This window comes from Lampris incognitus, chromosome 15 (genome assembly GCF_029633865.1).
Source record: "Lampris incognitus isolate fLamInc1 chromosome 15, fLamInc1.hap2, whole genome shotgun sequence".
Classification (NCBI taxonomy): Eukaryota; Metazoa; Chordata; class Actinopteri; order Lampriformes; family Lampridae; genus Lampris; species Lampris incognitus.
In genome coordinates this window covers 36,347,191-36,369,206 of record NC_079225.1, presented here as the reverse complement: position 1 = coordinate 36,369,206, position 22,016 = coordinate 36,347,191, and the positions used below count along the sequence as shown (strand labels likewise).

The following is a 22,016-nucleotide window of genomic DNA, read 5'->3' as shown; positions in this document are numbered from 1 at the left end:
ACATCTACAGTCTCTCTCACACACACACACACACACACACACACACACACACACACACACACGTATCATGCCCCAGTATGGAAAGAGAGAACGAAAAATCTGAAATACAACAATGGTAAAGCTGGATTAAAATCAGTATGGCTTCTAGTGTGCATGCACACGTGTTTGTGTGTGTGTGTGTTATGTGTGTGTGTGTGTGTGGCGGGCGAGCTGGCGTTTAAAATATTACAGCAAACTTGAGAGTCCAAGTCTCCTCACGGAGGAGAGAAGATCCTACAGCCTGCACTATACAGGAACTGGGGGACAAATGGACGGATGATGGGAGAGACAGGCAGAGGAGGAGAAGGAGCAGGGAGGAAAATGGGGGGAAGGAAGAGTGAAAACAGGTGAACAGACAGAAAGACAGTAAAAAATTAAATATTATAAAGGGTGGGGCAGGCTAGGGGGTGGTGGTGCACATGGCCATCTGTAAACATAGTGAAGTTGAAGTGAACAGCACTGACTGGAAGGAGGTGGTGCGGGTGCGAGCAGTTGCGTCTCACACGTAAACTCACTGGAAGGAAGAGAGGAAGCAGCAGTCCGTGTGAAAAGTGAAAGGTTGCGGGGGGCCTGGGGTATAAAGGTCAAGTTTTTTGAGGATTCACAAGAAGCGGAATGATGTCCCATCACGTCGAGGACGAGCCCGTCACACAGACGAGTCACTCCAAGCACGACGCAGAAGTCCAGGAGGCAGCAGGCTCGACTGCCAGTTCAGGAGAAAGAGTTCTGACTGTTCCCATTCAAACACTGAAGCGGCAGAAAGAACAGAGGAGACAGAGAAAGAGAGAGAGAGAGAGACAGACAGAGAGAGTCCACCCAGTTGTTAAATCAGACACACTATGTTCATTCTGGGGGGTCGGGGGTTCATGGTGGAAACCATTGGAGTTCAACAGGGTTTATAAAGGAGATTTTAGTAGTTTAGACCTTCCAGTGTTCTCCTTCACAATGAATAGTTAATAGAGGGCTTTAGGCCAGGATCTGTACTCAGCCACAGCTGTATGTCTATAAAAGAGAGAGAGAGAGAGCGAGAGAGAGAGAAAGAAAGAAAATCAAATAAAAATAGAGACTGAGGAGTCATGATCCTTGAGCGGCGAAACCTAAAGCTCGACACAGACTGAGCTGAAGTTTTTTTCTCGTTCCCGGGAAAATGAAAATTAATGAACATTCTATCAGGAGGCATCCGACAGCACTGAGGCTGCCAAATGGTGTATCTCTTTAAGATACGCAGCTTTGGGCTCAGGTGTACAGGGTCAGAGGTCGTTCCAGGTGGGACAGAGGACTACGCGGCGGCAGCCATCACTCCACTTCATTGGGCCTGTCTGTCTTGTCCTTCCTGATGACGGGGAGGGGGTGGGCCTCTGTGTTAAAAACCCAGTGCTCAAACGATAGGTGGTCGTCATCGGAGAACAACAGGTACAGGTACCTGCGGGAAGGAGGAGGGAGAGAGAAAGAGGGTGAGGAACGTTTTATTTTGTTATTTAAAACGCAAGCTACCATAAATCAAACAGAATCAAGTTAGTGAGTGAGCACCAACAAGAAATTTGACTTCCTGGGCTGCTCCCTTAAATGCATTTTTTTTCAATATTTTATTTATATATATAAAATCATTCAAAGTTGTTAAATGGCAGAACAAGCCTGTTTCATGCTCAGCACACTCCTCGGCTGGCAGTTGATGAGTGTGCTTGAGCACAGAACAGGCTTGTTCTGCCATTTAACAACTTTGAGCGATAAAATATATCTTTGCTCCTGAATTGTTGAGCTCTTTTTTCTACATGAAAAGTTCCATTGCAACATCCTGCGGACATTATATATATATATATATATATATATATACACACTCACTGGCCACTTTATTAGGTACACCTTGCTAGTACCGGGTTGGACCCCTTTTGCCTTCAGAACTGCCTTAATCCTTCGTGGCATAGATTCAACAAGGTACTGGAAACATTCCTCAGAGAGTTTGGCCCATATTGACATGATAGCATCACGCAGTTGCTGCAGATTTGTCGGCTGCACATCCATGATGCGAATCTCCCGGTCCACCACATCCCAAAGGTGCTCTATTGGATTGAGATCTGGTGACTGTTGAGGCCATTTGAGTACAGTGAACTCATTGTCATGTTCAAGAAACCAGTCTGAGATGATTCGAGCTTTATGACATGGCGCGTTATCCTGCTGGAAGTAGCCATCAGAAGATGGCAACACTGTGGTCATAAAGGGATGGACATGGTCAGCAACAATACTCAGGTAGGCTGTGGCATTGACATGATGCTCAATTGGTACTAAGGGGCCCAAAGTGTGCCAAGAAAATATCCCCAAAACCATTACACCACCACCACCAGCCTGAACCGTTGATACAAGGCAGGATGGATCCATACTTTCATGTTGTTGACGCCAAATTCTGACCCTACCATCCGAATGTCGCAGCAGAAATCGAGACTCATCAGACCAGGCAACGTTTTTCCAATCTTCTATTGTCCAATTTTGGTGAGCCTGTGCGAATTGTAGCCTTAGTTTCCTGTTCTTAGCTGACAGGAGTGGCACCCGGTGTGGTCTTCTGCTGCTGTAGCCCATCTGCCTCAAGGTTCGATGTGTTGTGCGTTCAGAGATGCTCTTCTGCATACCTCGGTTGTAATGAGTGGTTATTTGAGTTACTGTTGCCTTTCTATCAGCTCGAACCAGTCTGGCCATTCTCCTCTGACCTCTGGCATCAACAAGGCATTTTCGCCCACAGAACTGCCGCTCACTGGATATTTTCTCTTTTTCGGACCATTCTCTGTAAACCCTAGAGATGGTTGTGCGTGAAAATCCCAGTAGATCAGCAGTTTCTGAAATACTCAGACCAGCCCGTCTGGCACCAACAACCATGCCACGTTCAAAGTCACTTAAATCACCTTTCTTCCCCATTCTGATGCTCGGTTTGAACTGCAGCAGATCGTCTTGACCATGTCTACATGCCTAAATGCATTGAGTTGCTGCCATGTGATTGGCTGATTAGAAATTTGCGTTAACGAGCAGTTGGACACGTGTGCCTAATAAAGTGGCCGGTGAGTGTATATACACTACCGTTCAAAAGTTTGGGATCACCCAAACAATTTTGTGTTTTCCATGAAAAGTCACACTTATTCACCACCATATGTTGTGAAATGAATAGAAAATAGAGTCAAGACATTGACAAGGTTAGAAATAATGATTTGTATTTGAAATAAGATTTTTTTTACATCAAACTTTGCTTTCGTCAAAGAATCCTCCATTTGCAGCAATTACAGCATTGCAGACCTTTGGCATTCTAGCTGTTAATTTGTTGAGGTAATCTGGAGAAATTGCACCCCACGCTTCCAGAAGCAGCTCCCACAAGTTGGATTGGTTGGATGGGCACTTCTTTGAGCAGATTGAGTTTCTGGAGCATCACATTTGTGGGGTCAATTAAACGCTCAAAATGGCCAGAAAAAGAGAACTTTCATCTGAAACTCGACAGTCTATTCTTGTTCTTAGAAATGAAGGCTATTCCATGCGAGAAATTGCTAAGAAATTGAAGATTTCCTACACCGGTGTGTACTACTCCCTTCAGAGGACAGCACAAACAGGCTCTAACCAGAGTAGAAAAAGAAGTGGGAGGCCGCGTTGCACAACTGAGCAAGAAGATAAGTACATTAGAGTCTCTAGTTTGAGAAACAGACGCCTCACAGGTCCCCAACTGGCATCTTCATTAAATAGTACCTGTTAGAGCCTGTTTGTGCTGTCCTCTGAAGGGAGTAGTACACACCGGTGTAGGAAATCTTCAATTTCTTAGCAATTTCTCGCATGGAATAGCCTTCATTTCTAAGAACAAGAATAGACTGTCGAGTTTCAGATGAAAGTTCTCTTTTTCTGGCCATTTTGAGCGTTTAATTGACCCCACAAATGTGATGCTCCAGAAACTCAATCTGCTCAAAGAAGTGCCCATCCAACCAATCCAACTTGTGGGAGCTGCTTCTGGAAGCGTGGGGTGCAATTTCTCCAGATTACCTCAACAAATTAACAGCTAGAATGCCAAAGGTCTGCAATGCTGTAATTGCTGCAAATGGAGGATTCTTTGACGAAAGCAAAGTTTGATGTAAAAAAAATCTTATTTCAAATACAAATCATTGTTTCTAACCTTGTCAATGTCTTGACTCTATTTTCTATTCATTTCACAACATATGGTGGTGAATAAGTGTGACTTTTCATGGAAAACACAAAATTGTTTGGGTGATCCCAAACTTTTGAACGGTAGTGTATATATATATATATATATATATTGAAAATCACAATTGTTTCTCTTAAAGATGTAACAAAACTGTAAAAATTAGAATGTTTTGTAGGATAGACTGAAGTATAAATCTTGAATAGTATGCACATGATGAAACTTTTTATCCCTGCCAGGCTCGGGGATTGGGGCAGCGGCCTAATCAAAAGTTATTAAAAGAAATTTGATAATCCAAAAAATGCGAAAGTTATAAAGGAAGAACTTCCTCTAGGTTGCAGTCCAAACAGGAAGTGCTGCATATTCTTGTCGCTGCCCAATCTGAGTCAACCGTAGATGTGAGTCACGCATGCATGAGCGTAAACGGTTTACTCAGCTTTATTATATTATGAAAATAAAGACAGGGTTAGGGTTAGACCAAAACGGTCATATAAACAAACCCTTTCTTTTTGGAAAGTGCAAATTCATATTAGACTTGGTCACATTCACATTCGCCTAGGAGGCTGCACATCCACAGACTGACAGGCAAAACACTTTTATTATGCACATTTCCTAGCTCGAGAGCTGCATATTAACAATGTTTTTACCCCTGTATTTCCCATTCAATCGACTTGGGCACTTATAATGGCATTTTTGTGTGTGTGTGTGTGTGTGTGTGTGTGTCTACTGCTTATTTAGTCTTATTTAACCTTGCATACTACTGGGCTTGTCAGCCTAATAATTTTTGTGCACAATTATGACTGCATGATCAAGGATCTCTCATGGTGATTCAAAACCTTTGAAAAACCTGTCTCATACCATTATTGATTGCTCACTCCTCAGCTGGTTTGCCCAATTTCGAGCACCGGAGAAGGGGAGATAAGACTGGTGGAGATCGGCACTCTACTGAGTGCACTCTTCTAGTTTAATTTGCGTTGTGTAACTCCTTTAGTGATCATCATAATTACTATTTTAATGTTTTGAGGTGTATTTTATATGGTGGTATTGGGCAAAGTTTTGCCTGAGAGGAAAAGAGCTGTAGGTGTTCATATTGGCTCAGTCCACCTTATGAAACCCAAAGATATTACATTCTGGCTTGTAATTGCAGTAGTTCTTGTGAGACCAAAACAGTGACATCTCCCCCCTCATGGACCAGTGCTAAAGCGAGTTAAGTGAGCAAAGTGAGTTTCAGGAGTGTGGCTGGTCCTATAAACAACGTGTTTGGTTTGTTTTTTATATCAGTGAGAATAACACAAAAGCATGGAGGAATCAATAAAAAATAAACATTAATTAAAAAGAATTCACTTGTGTGTTGGAGGGAGTGGTCCGGATGATAGAAAAAGAGAGAACAAACCAGAGAACGAGTAAGCATATGTGAGATGGGAGCCCTTGGGCTAAACATAATGCTCTAAAGAGGGAACCGCTGAGTTTTTCCCGTTTAGAGATAGTCCTGGACCTGCTCTAATAAATATGGATAGATGATGAATGTTTGAAGCCCTGAGGCTCAAAACTTTATCTCCTGGCTAGTTTTCAAAACGGCAGATGAGCACTGAAAGTGTGTTCATAAACAACACTTAACTATAAACTGGCCAGATCTATGGTGGTGTTGGTCAAATTCAGGAACAATTTATTGTCATTTCTTTCATGTACTTGCGTACACAAAAGAAATGAAATTTTGTTTCACCTAGCCCACAGCAGTGCGACACAAAAGACAAAAACACACATCCAAAAACACCACCAAAAACATACAAAAACAGAGAGAACAAAGCAAAAAACAACAACAACACTAAAACAGTTAACAACACAGTCCACTCAGTGCAACACATTCCACAAAAATCACTGTCCAGAGAGCGAACGCCAGCCAGGACGACTGTCGGAACTGCTGGTCTGCATGGGCTAGCAGTTAGCTTAGCCTGCCCCGCTGTCGAGGGCGCACCACCCACCTTCGGTGCTTCCTCTCCGGGGGCAGCTCCAAGCCGGCTGTGGTCCCTGCGCCCACCGGACGCAGCAGACCAGGCTCCCTCAGCCGATCCAACACCAGCTCTCCCAGCTAGAACCTTTGACACACCTCCTGCCGCACTCCACACGACGACACTAAAAACACTGTCAACGCTAGGCGAGGCCGCCGCCAGACCGCCCTCGGTGTTATCGGAATTGCCAGTCTGCATGGGCTAGCAGTTAGCTTAGCCTGACCTGCTTCTGCGTCCCGTCAGACCGCCCTCGGTGCTTCCTTTTCAGGCGCAGCTCCAGGCAAGGCCGTGGTCCTTCAGCCTACCGGACGTGGCAGACCAAGCTCTCCCAGCCAATCCAACGCTAGCTGTCCCAGCCATTAAATGAAAAAAAAAAATTGCTGGCGGTCCTTTGTGTTATGGCACTAAAGGCCTCTGTGTGGATTACTGCTAGCCAAATGTTAACATCTGATGCCTCACCAATACCCACAGTCGATGAAATGCTGAATCAGTTTAGCACCGTGCACTTTCAGTCAAACTGGATTTCACCACAAGGCAGGTTCCCTGTAATCTGAACGCAGAACCATCTGAGAAGTCGTCCATGGAATCTGTTTGGAAAAGGGCAGTCCTTTAAAAAAATACTTGGCAGGTGAACCATCTGTCTATCGCGGGCGAACTTCAACCAATCAGATCAAATCAAACTTCAGCCGAAGCCGATCAGGAGAAGGAGGGAAAATTCTTTCCGTCGAGAAAAGCCTTCAGTGACGTTCTTTGCTCCACTTTCAGTGAAGGAATATTCTCTCAGTTCTGATATAACCGATGCTACACCAGCATCTACGCTAACCTTTGCTGTTTTCGAATGAACAGTCACATCTCGCTGTCGTCACACCTAAACCACACCCATAGCTGCCAGGATGCTGATTGGTCTGAACCACTGTGATTTGCCCACAAGAGCATAACTTGAGGCCTGGCAAGATGGATTCGCATGATCTTGCAAAGTCAGCTGCCTCACAAGGTAAGGTTCCCTTGCTGCCATAGTACAAGGAGAAAACAACCATCTCTACTTGGCGAGGCACCTTCTGGATATGGTGCTGCACCCTTGTGGCTCATAAGCTTATTTCTACTTGGCTGACATAATCATATACAATGACTACAGGCTGCTGCTGCATCTTTAAACACTTTAAGGCTGCACTTGTGTCTGAGGTAGGTGGGCACCATTGACTACATTTGCATTCAAAATTTCAATAAGAGTGTGATTTAGATGAGCGGTACTCAGACTTAGCAAACTCAGAAGCCCATCCATTATCTTAACCACTTATCCTGCTCTCAGGGTTGCTGCAGCCTATTCCAGCAGTCATTGGGCGGCAGGCAGGCAGACATCCTGGACAGGCCACCAGGCCATCACAGGCCCCCCCTACCCGACACACACACACACATTCACACCTAGGGACAATTTAGTATGGCTGATTCACCTGACAAAACTTATAGACAGCACCCAAGTAGTTGTAAGCCAAGTAATCGTTTCCCTCAAAAAAAACAACTGACAGAATAGATGTTTCAGGGCCTCTGGGTAGTGTAGCAGTCTATTCCGTTGCCTACCAACACAGGGATCGCTGGTTCCGATCCCCGTGTTACCCCCGGCTGGGTCAGATGTCCCTACAGACACAATTGGCTGTGTCTACGGGTAGGAAACTGGATGTGGGTATGTGTCCTGGTCGCTACACAAGCATCTCCTCTGGTTGGTTGGGGCGTGTGTTCGGGGGGAGGGGGAGCTGGGGGGAATAATGTGATCCTCCCACGCGCTACGTCCCCCTGGCGAAACTCCTCACTGTCAGGTGAAAAGAAGCGGCTGGCAACTCCACATGTATCAGAGGAGGCATGTGGTAGTCTGCAGCCCTTCCTGGATTGGCAAAGGGGATGGAGTAGCAACTGGGACAGCTTGGAAGAGTGGGGTAATTGGCTGGGTACAATTGCGAAGAAAAAATGGGGGAAAAAAAGAATAGCTGTTTCAGCATTTCTGAGGCGGGTGTGAAAATACCCCAATGTTAAATCAGATCAAAACTATTTGGCTGCAACCGACATCCTACCCGTGGTTATAAAAAAACGGGGGAAGTTTGCAAGCCAGTTCTTGCCTGCAGAAGGGACGTAAAGGCATTATCATCATTATTTGGACAATGCCGGGTTCTGTTTAAACTAGAATATGAAAGGAGACGTTCAAGTACAAAACTCATGTAAAAGCTCAATTGGACAACTGCCTCATTCATAATAAAGTCCTTAATCAAACCATTCTGCCCATGTGCGCTCAATCACCATTAAACCAGGGAAGTGTGCGACTGGACGGAGGGAGCTGTACAGCTTGAGGCACCACATGGGCTGAGGGCATGCCCCTGATCCTCAGACCGACAACACAGCAGCAGTTGGAGTCAGTTGTTGGTCGGATGGCCCCCTGGTCTAACTGGGTTGGTAGGGGCATCTGGCAAACAAGGAGTGGTTTGGGCACTGGCTGGGAGACAGAGGACCGGTGGCGTTCCAGATGGCCAAATGCATTCAAGGGGTAAACAGAGCGCTCTCCTCGAGTGTTTCTCCTGGAACAGAGATTGTCGTGCCACAGGTGTGTAACCAGGAGCAGGGGTAAACTAATAATTAATAGCCTGCACAAGAAAGAAAAGAAACGCTGTGGTAGGATGGGTCCTATCGCTTATTATGCCAACCGTGAAAGCACAGTTTTTGTGGGTCCAGAAGTGTTGGCTCTAACACTTCACCACGTTGTTAAATGTCTACTGCAATCAACAGCATTGTTCTCTAGGTGTAGGTGAGTCGAGAGCTGATGTGCAGATGTTAAAAAGCAAAGGGACCCTGACTAAAGGTACAAAAACCTAGCTGTGTTCATCAGGTTTCTCTTAACGCGACTGTGGCCTTATCCCAATTATGGAAGTCGCACTCTGCTGTTTACACAACTGTTTATACAGCTGTAGGGTACCGCCGCAACCGGCTGTGATCGGATTGTTTGTGCGAGCGTGAACACGCTCCATGACACGACACTGTCAGCGGGTGTCGGTGGAAGAGTCGCGAGGCTGACATGAATGTGAGTGAAAGCAAAGAAGAAAGAACAAATTGGAGGAAGAAGAGAAGTTAGTACAAGTTAAGAATGAAGGAGGAGAAAAAGGAGGGCGCAGGAATGAGAGGAAGGAAAGGAGAGAGAAGATGAAAAGTAATGGAGGCTCTTTTAACGTGGAAAAATTAGATTTTTAGATGAGATCTATTTTTTTTTTTTACAATCACAACTGATGTTAATAAGGGTAGGGGGAAGGCCCCCTCTGGCCACGTCTCTGATCACCAGCTGAACGACCTTCTGATAATCTCTTAGATACCATCCCGGCAGACAGGTCATGTGACCGCAGTAAGGGTCAGCAAGAGACTTACTCGTTTACACTTGCTTCACCTGGTTGATCAGAGAGTTCAGCTGGAAAACCCAGCTGTGTAAGGTATGTCCCAAAAATGTGTCTTTCTAAAGTAAACTCGTGTATGGACGGATCTTCATCTATGATATCATTTCATCCATCCATTATCCAAACCGCTTATCCTGCTCTCAGGGTCAAGGGATGCTGGAGCCTATCCCAGCAATCATTGGGCGGCAGGCGGGGAGACACCCTGAACAGACAATTTTGTATGGCTGATTCACCTGACCTACATGGTCTTTGGATTGTGAGAAGAAACCAGAGCACCCACAGGAAACCCACGCAGACACAGGGAGAACATGCAAACTCCACGCAGAGGACGACCCCCAAGGTTGGACTACCCCGGGGCTTGAACCTAGGATCTTCTTGCTGTGAGGCGACCATGCTAACCGCTGCGCCACCGTGCCGCTCATTTCAGACATATTTCAGTGTTTAGAAGGTCACCACCGGCCTGGTGAAACGGTCGATGTAGGAAACACTGCTGTGAGAAAATACCCCCCAATTTCTTTAGCTTACACAAACCTCGCAGTGTCATCATTATTATGACTCCTTGAGTTAAACAGCCTTGATATGAATGCTTAAGAGCTTTACACAGTAGATGGAGCTAAATAGTATAGACAATTTTGGTGTTCACACACACACACACACACACACACTCTCCAGCGTATTAGCGGGTCTTATAGTTTAACTGTAAGACACGCTGTGTCTAATAAAGCTGTCTTATAGTTTTATTGGACACAGTGGGAGAGCCATAAAGCCCACTGTGTGGCTGACAGCACAGTTAAGCAACCATTTGGGGAGGCAACAGACAGGCGTGCATGCGTACACACACATGCACAGACGTACTATAGGAGACGATCTCAGCCTGCTAATGAGGGGATGAAGTTGTTACTGAGAGGGTTTATCTGAGTGTATGTGTTTATATTCTTCTTCCCGCTACTTCAGACTTACATAGCTTGACTTGTTGTTCAATACATAGACCTTGTTTTGTGACCTGGGAAAGAAATAGCTAACAGGCATCCGGGTAGCGTGGCGGTCTGTTCCGTTGCCTACCAACACAGGGATCGCTGGTTCGAATCCCCGTGTTACCTCCGGCTTCGGAAGAGTGGGGTAATTGGCCTTATACAATTGGGGAGAAAAAAGGGGGAGGAAAAAAATGGCTGACAGACTCCCCTCCCCTTGGTCCAAAACGAAAGGATTTTTCTTTTAGTACAAAGTTTTAAATGTAATACTTATGGGTGCGGGTGGCACGGTGGTGCAGTGGTTAGCGCGGTCGCCTCACAGCAAGAAGGTCCTGGGTTCGAGCCCCAGGGTAGTCCAACCTTGGTGGGTCATCCCAGGTTGTCCTCTGTGTGGAGTTTGCATGTTCTCCCCATGTCTGCGAGGGTTTCCTCCGGGGACTCCCGATTTCCTCCCACAGTCCAAAGACATGCAGGTCAGGTGAATCAGTCATACTAAATTGACCCTAGGTATGAATGTGTGTGTGTGTTGGCCCTGTGACGGCCTGGTGGCCTGTCCAGGGTGTCTCCCCTCCTGCAGCCCAATGACTTCTGGAATAGGCTCCGGCATCCCCGCGACGCTGAGAGCAGGATAAGCGGTTCAGATAATGGATGGATGTCCAGAGTATTATTTCTGTTTCGAAGGATCTGATGTCTACCGAAAGAACACCTTCACTGGAGATCAGTTGCAGCTATCAGATTACAGTTTGCTGCAATCACTGCATAGTTTGGCGGGGGACTGCGAGTGTGAGCCAAGTCTTTGGGCTGGTGAGGCATCACAGGCCTTTCAGTAGCTGCGAAGCCACCCAGCTGGCCCGGCTCCTGTGTCTCTGAATGCAGAAATCCGGGGAGCAGGCGATGCCGTAAATCTTTTACTCGGTTTATTTAGCTACCGTTCAGCAACCCCTACTTAGATTTACTAGTCATGTAATGCATAAGGAAAAACAAAATATTAAGTGTAGCAGCCTAAACTCACCCCCCCCCCACACACACACACACTTAACGGTGACTCATATCAGTCTACCGTCATCCACAGTTACAGTCTGTTGGCTTATTTGCAGCTCTGGAGCCAATAGTGTTGCAACAATTAGCAGGACTGGCAACGCCGGTCCATTATAAACTGCTGACAAGTCTTTATGCCAAGCAAGTTCTCTGGCAGCAAAAAGTTCTGACTCCACCAGGAAACTGAACAGATTGTTCCTGACTGGATTTTGACTTGCTTGTAAAATAAATAAATAAATGCGCTGTTTGTTTTATACGGAGAACTAAGCTGTACAACTTGCAGGCCAGGTATCGAGTCTGCTGACTTCCAATGAGGCTCAAAATACGCAAAACCCAAGAATAAAGGACTTCCAGAACCGACGCATTTACCAGAGGCAAAATGGACAAATGAAAGATTAGCGGCAACCTTGCTGTCGCTGGCCCTCCCAGGAAGGCCACAAACCCTTTTAGAAAGCTCCTCCAAGTAGGCTGCGGTTTTATCTTCATCACAGAAGAACACCGACCGTTACAACACTTCTGTTCTCAGACACGCAGCCTGAACACTTCCATCATATTTTCAAGCGCGGCATCGACATAATGACCTCTCGGTTTTACTTTAATGAAAAATCTGGCTGCGTTCGAAGACGGGGATTTCTTTCTGGAGCTCCCGATGGAAACAATCGATGCTCCGTCTCACCGACACGGCACACAGACTAGAAACTAGTTACAATTCCTCTCTTCTCATCTTTACTCGTCGTTTTTCCTCTTCCTTTCTAAACTGTTTCCTTCTTTACACTTTTGCAAACTAAATCTGGTTGTTTACCAGGGGCCTTTCTCTGAGCTCCAGTTATTTCCCAGTTGTTTTCACTTAGACTCGAGTGCTGCTTCCAGCCGCCTCTTACGGGTGTCTTTTTCCAAGAGTGGTCCACCTTCTTTTTTTTTGTGTAGCCAGTCAGAGGCGCTCTTTAAGTTCGCCGAACTTTCACAAAGGTTGCGATGCTCGCCAAATGTCACTTCCTGTGTATGAACCAGCACAGCCTCGATTGGGGGGGGGGGTTATTAAGAAAAGTGGACACCGATGACATTAATGGACATAAACAATATGGCGGTATGAGGTGTGGTTGCTATTTGAAACAGCGGCGTCACACCGTAGGTACAAAAACCACACGCGGCGTTTATTCTCTGGGCTTACTGCAGTGCTTTTACGGCGGGCTGACAGGGCGCCCTCGCCAAGAGTTTCTCAGCGTCCTGCCAGCGTTGTCCTGCCAGGAAAAGGTGTTAAGTGGACGCCTTAATCCATCCCCAGCCGCTTGCTCTGGGTGTGCAGTGTGCGACTCGGTGTTAGCAGCTGAGTCTTTGGCCAAAAGTCCGACAGACGGTCATATATGGTCACATAACATGCATATGAACTTTGTCTACAGGTATGTGTGTGTCTGTGTGTTTTGTTCCCTCGCATATTCACATGTTGATGCCGCCAGTGACCTGTTCAGTTGTCTGGAGTCAGCTATGTGTTTGTGTGTGGCAACAGCCAGCTGACGTTCCTCTGAGGTTTGGGAAGCGGCCAGCCAATACTTGAATAAACAGCAACAACAATGACAGGTGCGCTTGTGTGTTTGTACATAAATGTGCGTGTGTCACAAACACGCGTGAGTCTTACTTGAGCGTCTCAGCCAAGTAGAAGCTTTGTTGTACATCGTCGTGGTTTGGAGTGGTGGCGTAGACATCTCTTATCCCGCTGTAGCCTCCCTCTACCTTACAGTGCTGCTCCAGGGCCTGGCCGGGACACACACACACACACACACACACACGCACACACACAAACAGAGGTGCGATGAGGGTGGTGTAAAACAGAGAGAATAGAGAAAAAAAGAAAAAAGGAGGAAATGAAAGAAGGCATGGAGAGACCACAGTCAGAGCATGACGGAAGAAGGGAGAGAGAGTAAAATAATCGATCATTTTAGAAATCAATTACACTGTATTGATAAAGCATAACTTGTATAATGACACACAATGCAATGTCCTTAAAGGTACAACCTTTAATTGACGCCCACGGCGGCTGCCTGCCCTACTTCTTCTGTTGTTTTGGTCACACACTTGGTAAACACCGTTCATTTCATCACTTGCGAATGAGAACAACGGCCAACTCGGCACCACTTTCAGTTCCTTTTGACACTTCCAGTCGTCTCCACTCCTCAAACTAATTCACAATGTTGACCCGATGGCGTGATATGTGTCATGTTTGCTGTTCTAAGTACAGCGCTCGTGTTGTCGCAGTACCCCATGTAGCCCTATTGGGGCACGCCATTACGGATTGTACCTTTAATCTAGGAACAGGTCCAAGGGCGGGGGGAGGGGGATTCTTCCTCTGCATTTAACCCACCCTAGCTGTGTAGCTAGGAGCAGCCGCCGTGCAGCGCCCGGGGACCAACTCCAGTTCTTCTCTCCATTGCCTCGGTCAGGGGCACAGACGGGAGTATCAACCCTAACATGCATGTCTTTTTGATGGTGGGGGAAACCGGGGCACCCGGAGAAAATCCACCGCAGACACGGGGAGAACACGCGAACGCCACACAGAGGACGACCTGGGATGACCCCCCCCCCCATAGTTGGACAACCCCGGGGTTCGAACCCAGGACCTTCTTGCTGTGAGGCGACAGCGCTAACCCCTGGGCCACTGTGCCGTGTTGTCGTAGTACCCCACGTAGCCCTATTGGGGCACGCCATTACGGAATGTACCTTTAATCTAGGAGCAGGTCCAACGTGGACAGTTGATAGAACAAGATAAGTTGTGAAAAAAGGAAGAGGCAGCAACAACTGAATACTGAATACATGAAAACAGGTTTTAAATAAGCAGTCATTTTACCTGAACAGCCTCCCAGCCCCACTCTCTGTATTTGGGGTCATGGGTAAACCTCCACATGTACATGTAGGTCTCAATGACCTCCGGACGGAGGATGAAGTACTTCTCATTCTGACGCGTGGCAATGGCCTCCACTCCCCCATCAAAACGAAACGCCTCTGGGCCCAGCTTCAGCGCTACGGAGGAGGAAATGGGTCAAGACGAAGAACAAGGCTGTACGTACACCGGAGACATGTAAATACGTCCTTCCTGTATTTTTTCTAATTCTGTGCTTCTATGTTTCCTACTGAAAGCTCACCCTTTGTGTGCTCTCACCCTGACTCTTTTCTTACCTCGTTAATCTCCACTTAAATTACATCCATTTAAAACTACTCTAGAAATGTACAACACATATATTTGTGTTTCTAAGGAAAAAAATACTTTTCTCTGCCTGACAAATCCCACCTGACCGTTTCACTTCAATATACGTCACATTGCAGATGTTTCATGAGCTCTGAAGGCATTTTCATGGGACCTTTGAGACCTACCAGTCCGAGCGTAGGACTCATGGCAGGTACGGGCTATCTCAGCGGCCTGCTCCATTTGGTGGCCTGTCTTGTCACTGGGTGCCCCGTCTGCACCCAGGGCGATCATGCCCCCTGCAAAACATGTCAGGTGGCCCATCTTATGCTCCAGCAGCCCTCCCTTCCACTCTGCTATGTAGGTCAGCCCACTGCTGGACTTCCTCATCAGGTTGGTCTCTATGGCCTAACAGAGAGGGATGGAGAGAGAAGAAAAGTGACAGAGAGAGGGGGGGGGGGGATATATGTAGATGTTTTTAGAGGAGGATTTTTCAACTTCCCCAAACCAAAATAGGTATGACTGACAATGGGTTGTGTAGATACAGCAGATCCACTAAACTCTACTGCAAGACTGAACAGACAGTATAAAACTATATGTAAACCTTTTCGACACATATCATATCATATATATCATGTATATATATGTGACACATATAAATGGAGCCAAGATGTAGGGGCGTCCAGGTAGCGTAGCGGTCTATTTCATTGCCTACCAACACAGGGATTGCCGGTTTGAATCCCCGTGTTACCGCCGGCTTGGTTGGCCGTCCCTACAGACACAATTGGCCGTGTATGCGGGTGGGAAGCCGGATGTAGATACGTGTCCTGGTCGCTGCATTAGCGCTGCCTCTGGTCGGCCGGGGCGCCTGTTTTGGGGGGGGGGGGATAACGTGATCCTCCCACATGCTACGTCCCCCTGGTGAAACTTCTCACTGTCAGGTGAAAAGAAGCGGCTGGCGACTCCAGATGTATCGGAGGAGGCATGTGGTAGTCTGCAGCCCTCCCCGGATTGGCAGGGGGGGGCAGCAACTGGGACAGGTCGGAGGGGGGTAAAAAGCCGGATGAAATTGGGGGGGGGGGATCCCAAAGAAATGGTCCATGAAAGTATCACTTGTTTAGAAACATCTGTATGAGCAGACATTGATCAGCCGTACAAGGTGAACTTAACCAGGTTACCTGGTAAAACATTATTGGATCTTAGCAGACGGGCTTTGCTTCCCTTTTCTTCATCAGTAAGAACACAGACAGAAAGAAGGAACGTATCGCCCCAGCCTCTGTTGTCCTTTCAAACTTCCTCTCTAATCCCTCACCATCATGTTTTCATTACTAGATCGGAGTATCTCTACAATGATCTGGAAAGGAAGACGGCTGTATTTGTGCAAGATAAAAAAAAAAGCGGTACAGCTTTCCGAACCCCGGGGAAGGCAGGGACCCCCTAATCTTAGATGTGAGTGTCTTGCAAATGAACCACGAGCTTTAACAACATGGTTCCCAGGGAAGGCTGATGTAAGAATGATGATTGCAAAGTCTGGCTGACATTTTGTCTTCAATGAGGACAGCAACAGGTAAGGGCGAAGGGGAATAATCATCACTCTGTTCTTCTGTAATGGCTCGGGAAATAGTGCAATATTTCTGTTTGGTCGTACACTGAACACTTCAACTGATTCAAACCTTCAAGAAATAGAGGCGCTTAAATTGCGGCTTGGTCCTAAAACTCAATACAGACAGTAAGACATAACTTTTACACATTTAACCACATCATGTACTCCACCGCTGCCAAGTCCAGGTATTTCTCAGCAGAAACCTACTTATGGTCTTGGTAACTAGCTGAATTTCCAGCCATCTTTAAATTCGGTTTTATTTTTTATTTTTTGGGGATCCCCCCCCCCTTTTCTCCCCAATTAAACCCAGCCAATTACCCCACTATTCCGAGCCGTCTGGGTCTCTACTCCACCCCCTCTGCCGATCCGGGGAGGGCTGCAGACTACCACATGCCTCCTCCGATACATGTGGAGTCGCCGGCCGCTTCTTTTCACTGGACAGTGAGGAGGGGGACGTAGCGCATAGGAGGATCACGCTGTTCCCCCCAGTTCCCCCCGAACAGGCGCCCCAACCGGCCAGAAGAGGCGTTAGTGCAGCGACCAGGACACATACCCACACCCGGCTTCCCACCTGCAGACACGGCCAACTGTCGGACACCCGACCAAGCCGGAGTCAGCACGGGGATTTGAACTGGCGATCCCCGTGTTGGCAGGCAACGGAATAGACCACTATGCTACCCGGATGCCCCTTGGTTTTAGTTTCAAGAGGAATCAATGTTTTTTTTGGGGGGGGGGGCATAGGCTGCCATTTCAACAGAAACGTGACAGTTGGTTCGCTCACATCTGTCACGTGATGCCGGTCGGTCTCCACTGCAGGTCGCCACAGACCATGTCAGTGTGCACATTCCCGAGCGCTCTTGTGGTTTCAATAAGGTGCTAGTGACAGAAACCCATCAGACGAAGTCAAATTAAACTTGACACCTATATGAAGAACAGAGCTGTCCTCTGAGGAAACTCCCATGAACGCTTCATCAGCAAACTGTCCAGGGCTCTGTAGCATCAATACACGGCCAACAGCTTCTGTAGCTGCTGGAGGGTCTCAGCTTGAGGACGACGCCCCTCCCCATTTCCTACTTGCAACAGCAATGGGGACTCGTTGCAATTCAACACGCGGATTTAAAACAACTGATCTGAAGCAAGGCAGGGCTATCACACGGAGCTACAATAACCACACAACTGGCACTTTGGTGTGTCTCTTGATATTGGTGTTCAAACTGCACATTTCCATAATTAACCACAGGGGTCCTTCCACTTCTGATCCCACTTCTTCTCCGTCTTGTTGAGAGCAGTGATGATCTCTTCTGTCTTGGCGGGGGAAGGACACAGATCAGGAGATTATTCACACCTGCCATTAATATTAACCAATCCAGTACACGAGTGACTATGACGCTGCGTGTGTGTCAGTTATGCAAGAGCGAATTTAATAGTACAGCCTAGACTAAACGTGACTACTGTAAACCAACCCATCAATACCTCAACCAGTGAAATTCATCTTTAAACTAAGTGTTTAAAGAAAGATTGCTTCCCACTTTGTGATGATGTGGAAAACTGAAGTTGACAACATAATCTAGAAATCAGAAGACTTACCCATCCATTATCCGAACCGCTTATCCGGCTCGCTTTTAATTCAGTTAGTTTTGCTCATTTCCTTTCGCAAATTCATGATGTGAAAGTCTTGACCAAACTTCACATTTTCAACCAATGTAGAAAACAAATCCGCCATAATTATGTAGGTAGTCATCTCTTTTGGGTCATGTAAACGGAAAGCGAACTGACCTCAGCCTTTGGAGACGTGCCGTTTGTGTGTGTGGGTGTTTTTTTCTCTCCTTGAGACGGTCAACAATGGGATCACCGGGAGGGTTTTTGTTTTTGGGTTGTGTATACCGGGATTTGTGAGTTACCTGCAAGGCATCGTAGTACATCTTCTTCCCTTCCTCGTCAGTCTTATCCGACATCAGCCAGGCTTTGAGGAGGTACTCATAGAAACTGTCCCCAAGGCCGCCCACTGACACGTGGTCTGGAGGAGACAAACATGAGGTTAGACACATATGTAGAGCATACACACACACACACATATACACGCACAAAGACAATCACAGATAAGGAGAGGAGAGATGAGGGGAATAGTGGTAATATAAATGTGTGAAACTGACTAATAAACAAGCTGAACATACATTTTATTTTGACATCATCCCCCCCCCCCCACACACACACAGAGAAGCTGTCCTTGAGGCCACACACACACATGCAGACACACATCTGATTGGAGTGTGTGTGTGGCGACAATCCCTTCTTGAGCCAGTGCCTTTTTTTTTTTTTTTTTGGAGCTCTTAGTCATCCGAGCTATAGTTTTGCATTTGCCATGCAGACACGATTTTATGGGGCTCATCCATATGTATGTCATTATCTGGGCCCGGCCTTGTTTGCAGAACGGAGAGATTAAATGTCAGCCATCATCAGTGTGAAGGGGGACCCAGAGAAAGAGGCCGGCGAGGATCGGCTGATTTTGGTCAGACAGCAGACATGCCTTCAGCAGATTCAATTGTTAATACGCACACAAGAGGATAAGACAATGATGTCATTACACCAGCGAGGCTTTATTTTCCCGGGTCTGGTACGTGCCACTTCCTCATCACAAAATGGGGCTCACCCAGACAGCCCCGACATCTTATCGGGCTGGGTGCAAATTCTTTGGAGCAAATTGTTTGATTGACTGGGGGAATATACCGAGTCCACACAACAATGCAAACATAAAATTTCAACTAAAGCCCAAATTATTTTTTTCCCCTCAGTTGCTGTGTAGTAAAATTGAGCTGCAATGACAAGAATGGTGATAGAAATGATGCAGCAAACCCAGGCGAACAAGTTTGGATCCTTCCAGAAACAGTACGTGGTTTAAGTGGACATTCTGTCTGTGGGTGCACAAGGGCAAACTCGCACACAAATGGCCCGCCTTATCTTCACCTCCCATAGACGTGCCATGCTGACATTAGCCAGACAGGAAATCACCCGGGAAACCATGTTTTCCCACATGCTTATCAGATTTATAGCTGGTCATGTAGGACCACTTAACGACCTTTTCAGGTCATCGCCACAGGAAGAAGATTTAATCTCGTCTCCACATAAGACAGAAGGTCTAACCTTACTATACGATGGAGACAGGACAATGACCTGGATTAACCACGTCAAGTCACTGTCCTGTCTGTCACATGTTATAATCATGAATTACTTTTGAACTTTACAGGAAAGAAGGATGAGTTTTATTGGAAGCCTTCTTGATCCTCCAATCTCTCTTCCGTACACAAGCTCACAGATGCAAACAAACAAACAAACAAACAAAAAAACAAACACACACACACGCATGCAAAAAAAACCTTCCTTGGAGACTTTGCCAAATGCTGGTAATCTTATCTGAGATCATACATTCTTTAGCATTCCTGAGTAGCGCTCAGTGTAAGTCTCCCTAGTTCTGTACACGTCTGAATTAATGTGAATAAACTGTTTAACTGTCTAGTAATCCAGTTAACATTACGCAGCAAATGTTTTCATAAATTATAGTTCAACTCCCATATCTGTGTGAAAAAAATGACCGAGTTATTAAAATTCAGATTTAATGCGGTGTTTGCCATCTGACCAAACTGCCACCTATTGATAATTTTTGGTAGGACATGCATCTGAATTGTTCACATAGCCATATGACCATTATTGTATTGATTTTCTATAAAATTAATTATTTAATGCATTATCTAATAATGACTTGAATACTAGTGTCTTGTAGAACTGAAATGTACTCCACTTAGTGCTAGCCCTAGAGAATTAAGGTTTTATTGTCTTTATTCTGTACTTGCTTGTGTGATTATCCATCCATCCATTATCCAAACCACTTATCCTGCTCTCAGGGTCACGGGGATGCTGGAGCCTATCCCAGCAGTCATTGGGCAGCAGCCGAGGAGCCACCTTGGACAGGCTGCCAGTCCATCACAAGGCCCAAACACACACACACACAAAACCGGAGCCCCCGGAGGAAACCCACACAGACACAGGGAGAACATGCAAACTCCACACAGAGGACGACCCCGGACGACCCCCCAAGTTTGGATTACCCCGGGGCTTGAACCCAGGACCTTCTTGCTGTGAGGCACGCTAGCCACTGCGCCACCATGCCGTCGCTTGTGTGATTAATGTTACGCAATTTCCAAGTGTTTTGCTCAGATTTACATGAAGTGTCGACACTGACGACAGAGGTGAGCGAGTATTTAGGCTAATTAAAGGAACGTAACCTTCAAATATACTCTCTAGATAGAGCATTCGCAAGTTTATTTTTCTCCATTTAAAGACAAAATGGTCTTCCTGTTCAAACAAATAAACATGGGCGTCTTTCATTTGACACCCGCCTACAACCATAAAAGCTGTTTACACCGTTTTGAGTTTTCTTCTTCTTTTTGGGCTCTTTTCCCTTTCTTGTTCTGGCCTTCTTTTTCTCTTTGGTACACCTTCAGAGTTTCACGTCCTGCTCTGGAATTGAAGATTTTTTTCCCCTTTCAGTTGCATCCTCGTTTTTCTTTTTGTTTTTGGTCTTGTATTTTTTGGGTTTGTATTTATTTTCAACTTTTGCTGATGAACTGAAAAGCTCAGCAAGAAAACCACATTCAAAGAGATGTATATATGCTCATTTATCCCTTTAGTTAGTCAATAAATATTCCCATCTACAGCAAGTCGTTGTTGTGCATATTTTCTTCATCTGAGAGGTGACGTAACGACCATCTTTCTTTGTGTTGTGTGTTTTTATGGAGCAGAGATAGAGATCCCTGAATCTCGGATCTCAGAGTTTCAGATCTGTGACTAATTAATTTGGTTTATCTTATTTTCTTTCTGGGCAGCATGGTGGCACAGTGGTTAGCACGGTTGCCTCACAGCAAGAAGGTCCTGGGTTTGAGCCCTGGGGTAGTCCAGCTTTGAGGGTTGTCCCGGGTCGTCCTGTGTGTGTAGTTTGCATGTTCTCCTCGTGTCTGCTTGGGTTTCCTCCGGGTGCTCAGGTTTCCTCCCACAATCCATACTAACTTGTCCCTTGGTGTGAATATGTGTGTGTGTGTGTGTGTGTGTGTGTGTGTGTGTGTGTGTGTGTGTGTGTGTGTGTGTGTGTGTGCCCTGTGATGGCCTGGCGGCCTGTCCAGGGTGTCTCCCCGCCTGCCATCCAGTGACTGCTGGGATAGGCTCCAGCCTCCCCGCGAACCTGAGTAAGGATAAGCAGTTTGGATAATGGATGGATGGATTATTTTCTTTCTTCTGGAAAATGGCGCCCCAAATTTCAACAAGTGCAAAATTTAAATGATAGTGAAGTTACGCTTCAGTGACAATAAGACAAAGTGGCGGCACGGCTGTACATGTGTTTAAAGAACGTGGCGAGTATAAAGACATAAATATTAATATCAACTTTAAGCATTGGAAGAGGTTTTCATTGAGAAAAGTGGTGTCTATCTGATTTCCATGGTGAGCAGAGGATCATTGCTTGGTAAACTTTTGCAGTCAGAAATAACTAATAATGACCATGGGGAGGGGGGGGGGTCTTTTCACCACACCAGGCA

The 22,016-nt window shown here is 46.3% G+C and overlaps 1 protein-coding gene across 1 annotated transcript in view; it reads right to left on the bottom strand.

Annotated features, from left to right (window-relative positions):
* Positions 1–209: 209 nt before the first annotated feature.
* Positions 210–22,016, bottom strand: part of man1a1 (mannosidase, alpha, class 1A, member 1) — a 248,254-nt gene continuing 226,447 nt past the window's right edge. The window contains exons 8-12 of the mRNA XM_056294357.1: positions 18,333–18,448; positions 15,017–15,236; positions 14,493–14,665; positions 13,287–13,402; positions 210–1,462 (exon numbers count right to left, since the gene is read on the bottom strand). Of these exons, the coding sequence (XP_056150332.1) occupies positions 1,336–1,462; positions 13,287–13,402; positions 14,493–14,665; positions 15,017–15,236; positions 18,333–18,448 (752 nt within the window). The 3' untranslated portion in view covers positions 210–1,335. The remainder of the gene's footprint in view (positions 1,463–13,286; positions 13,403–14,492; positions 14,666–15,016; positions 15,237–18,332; positions 18,449–22,016) is intronic.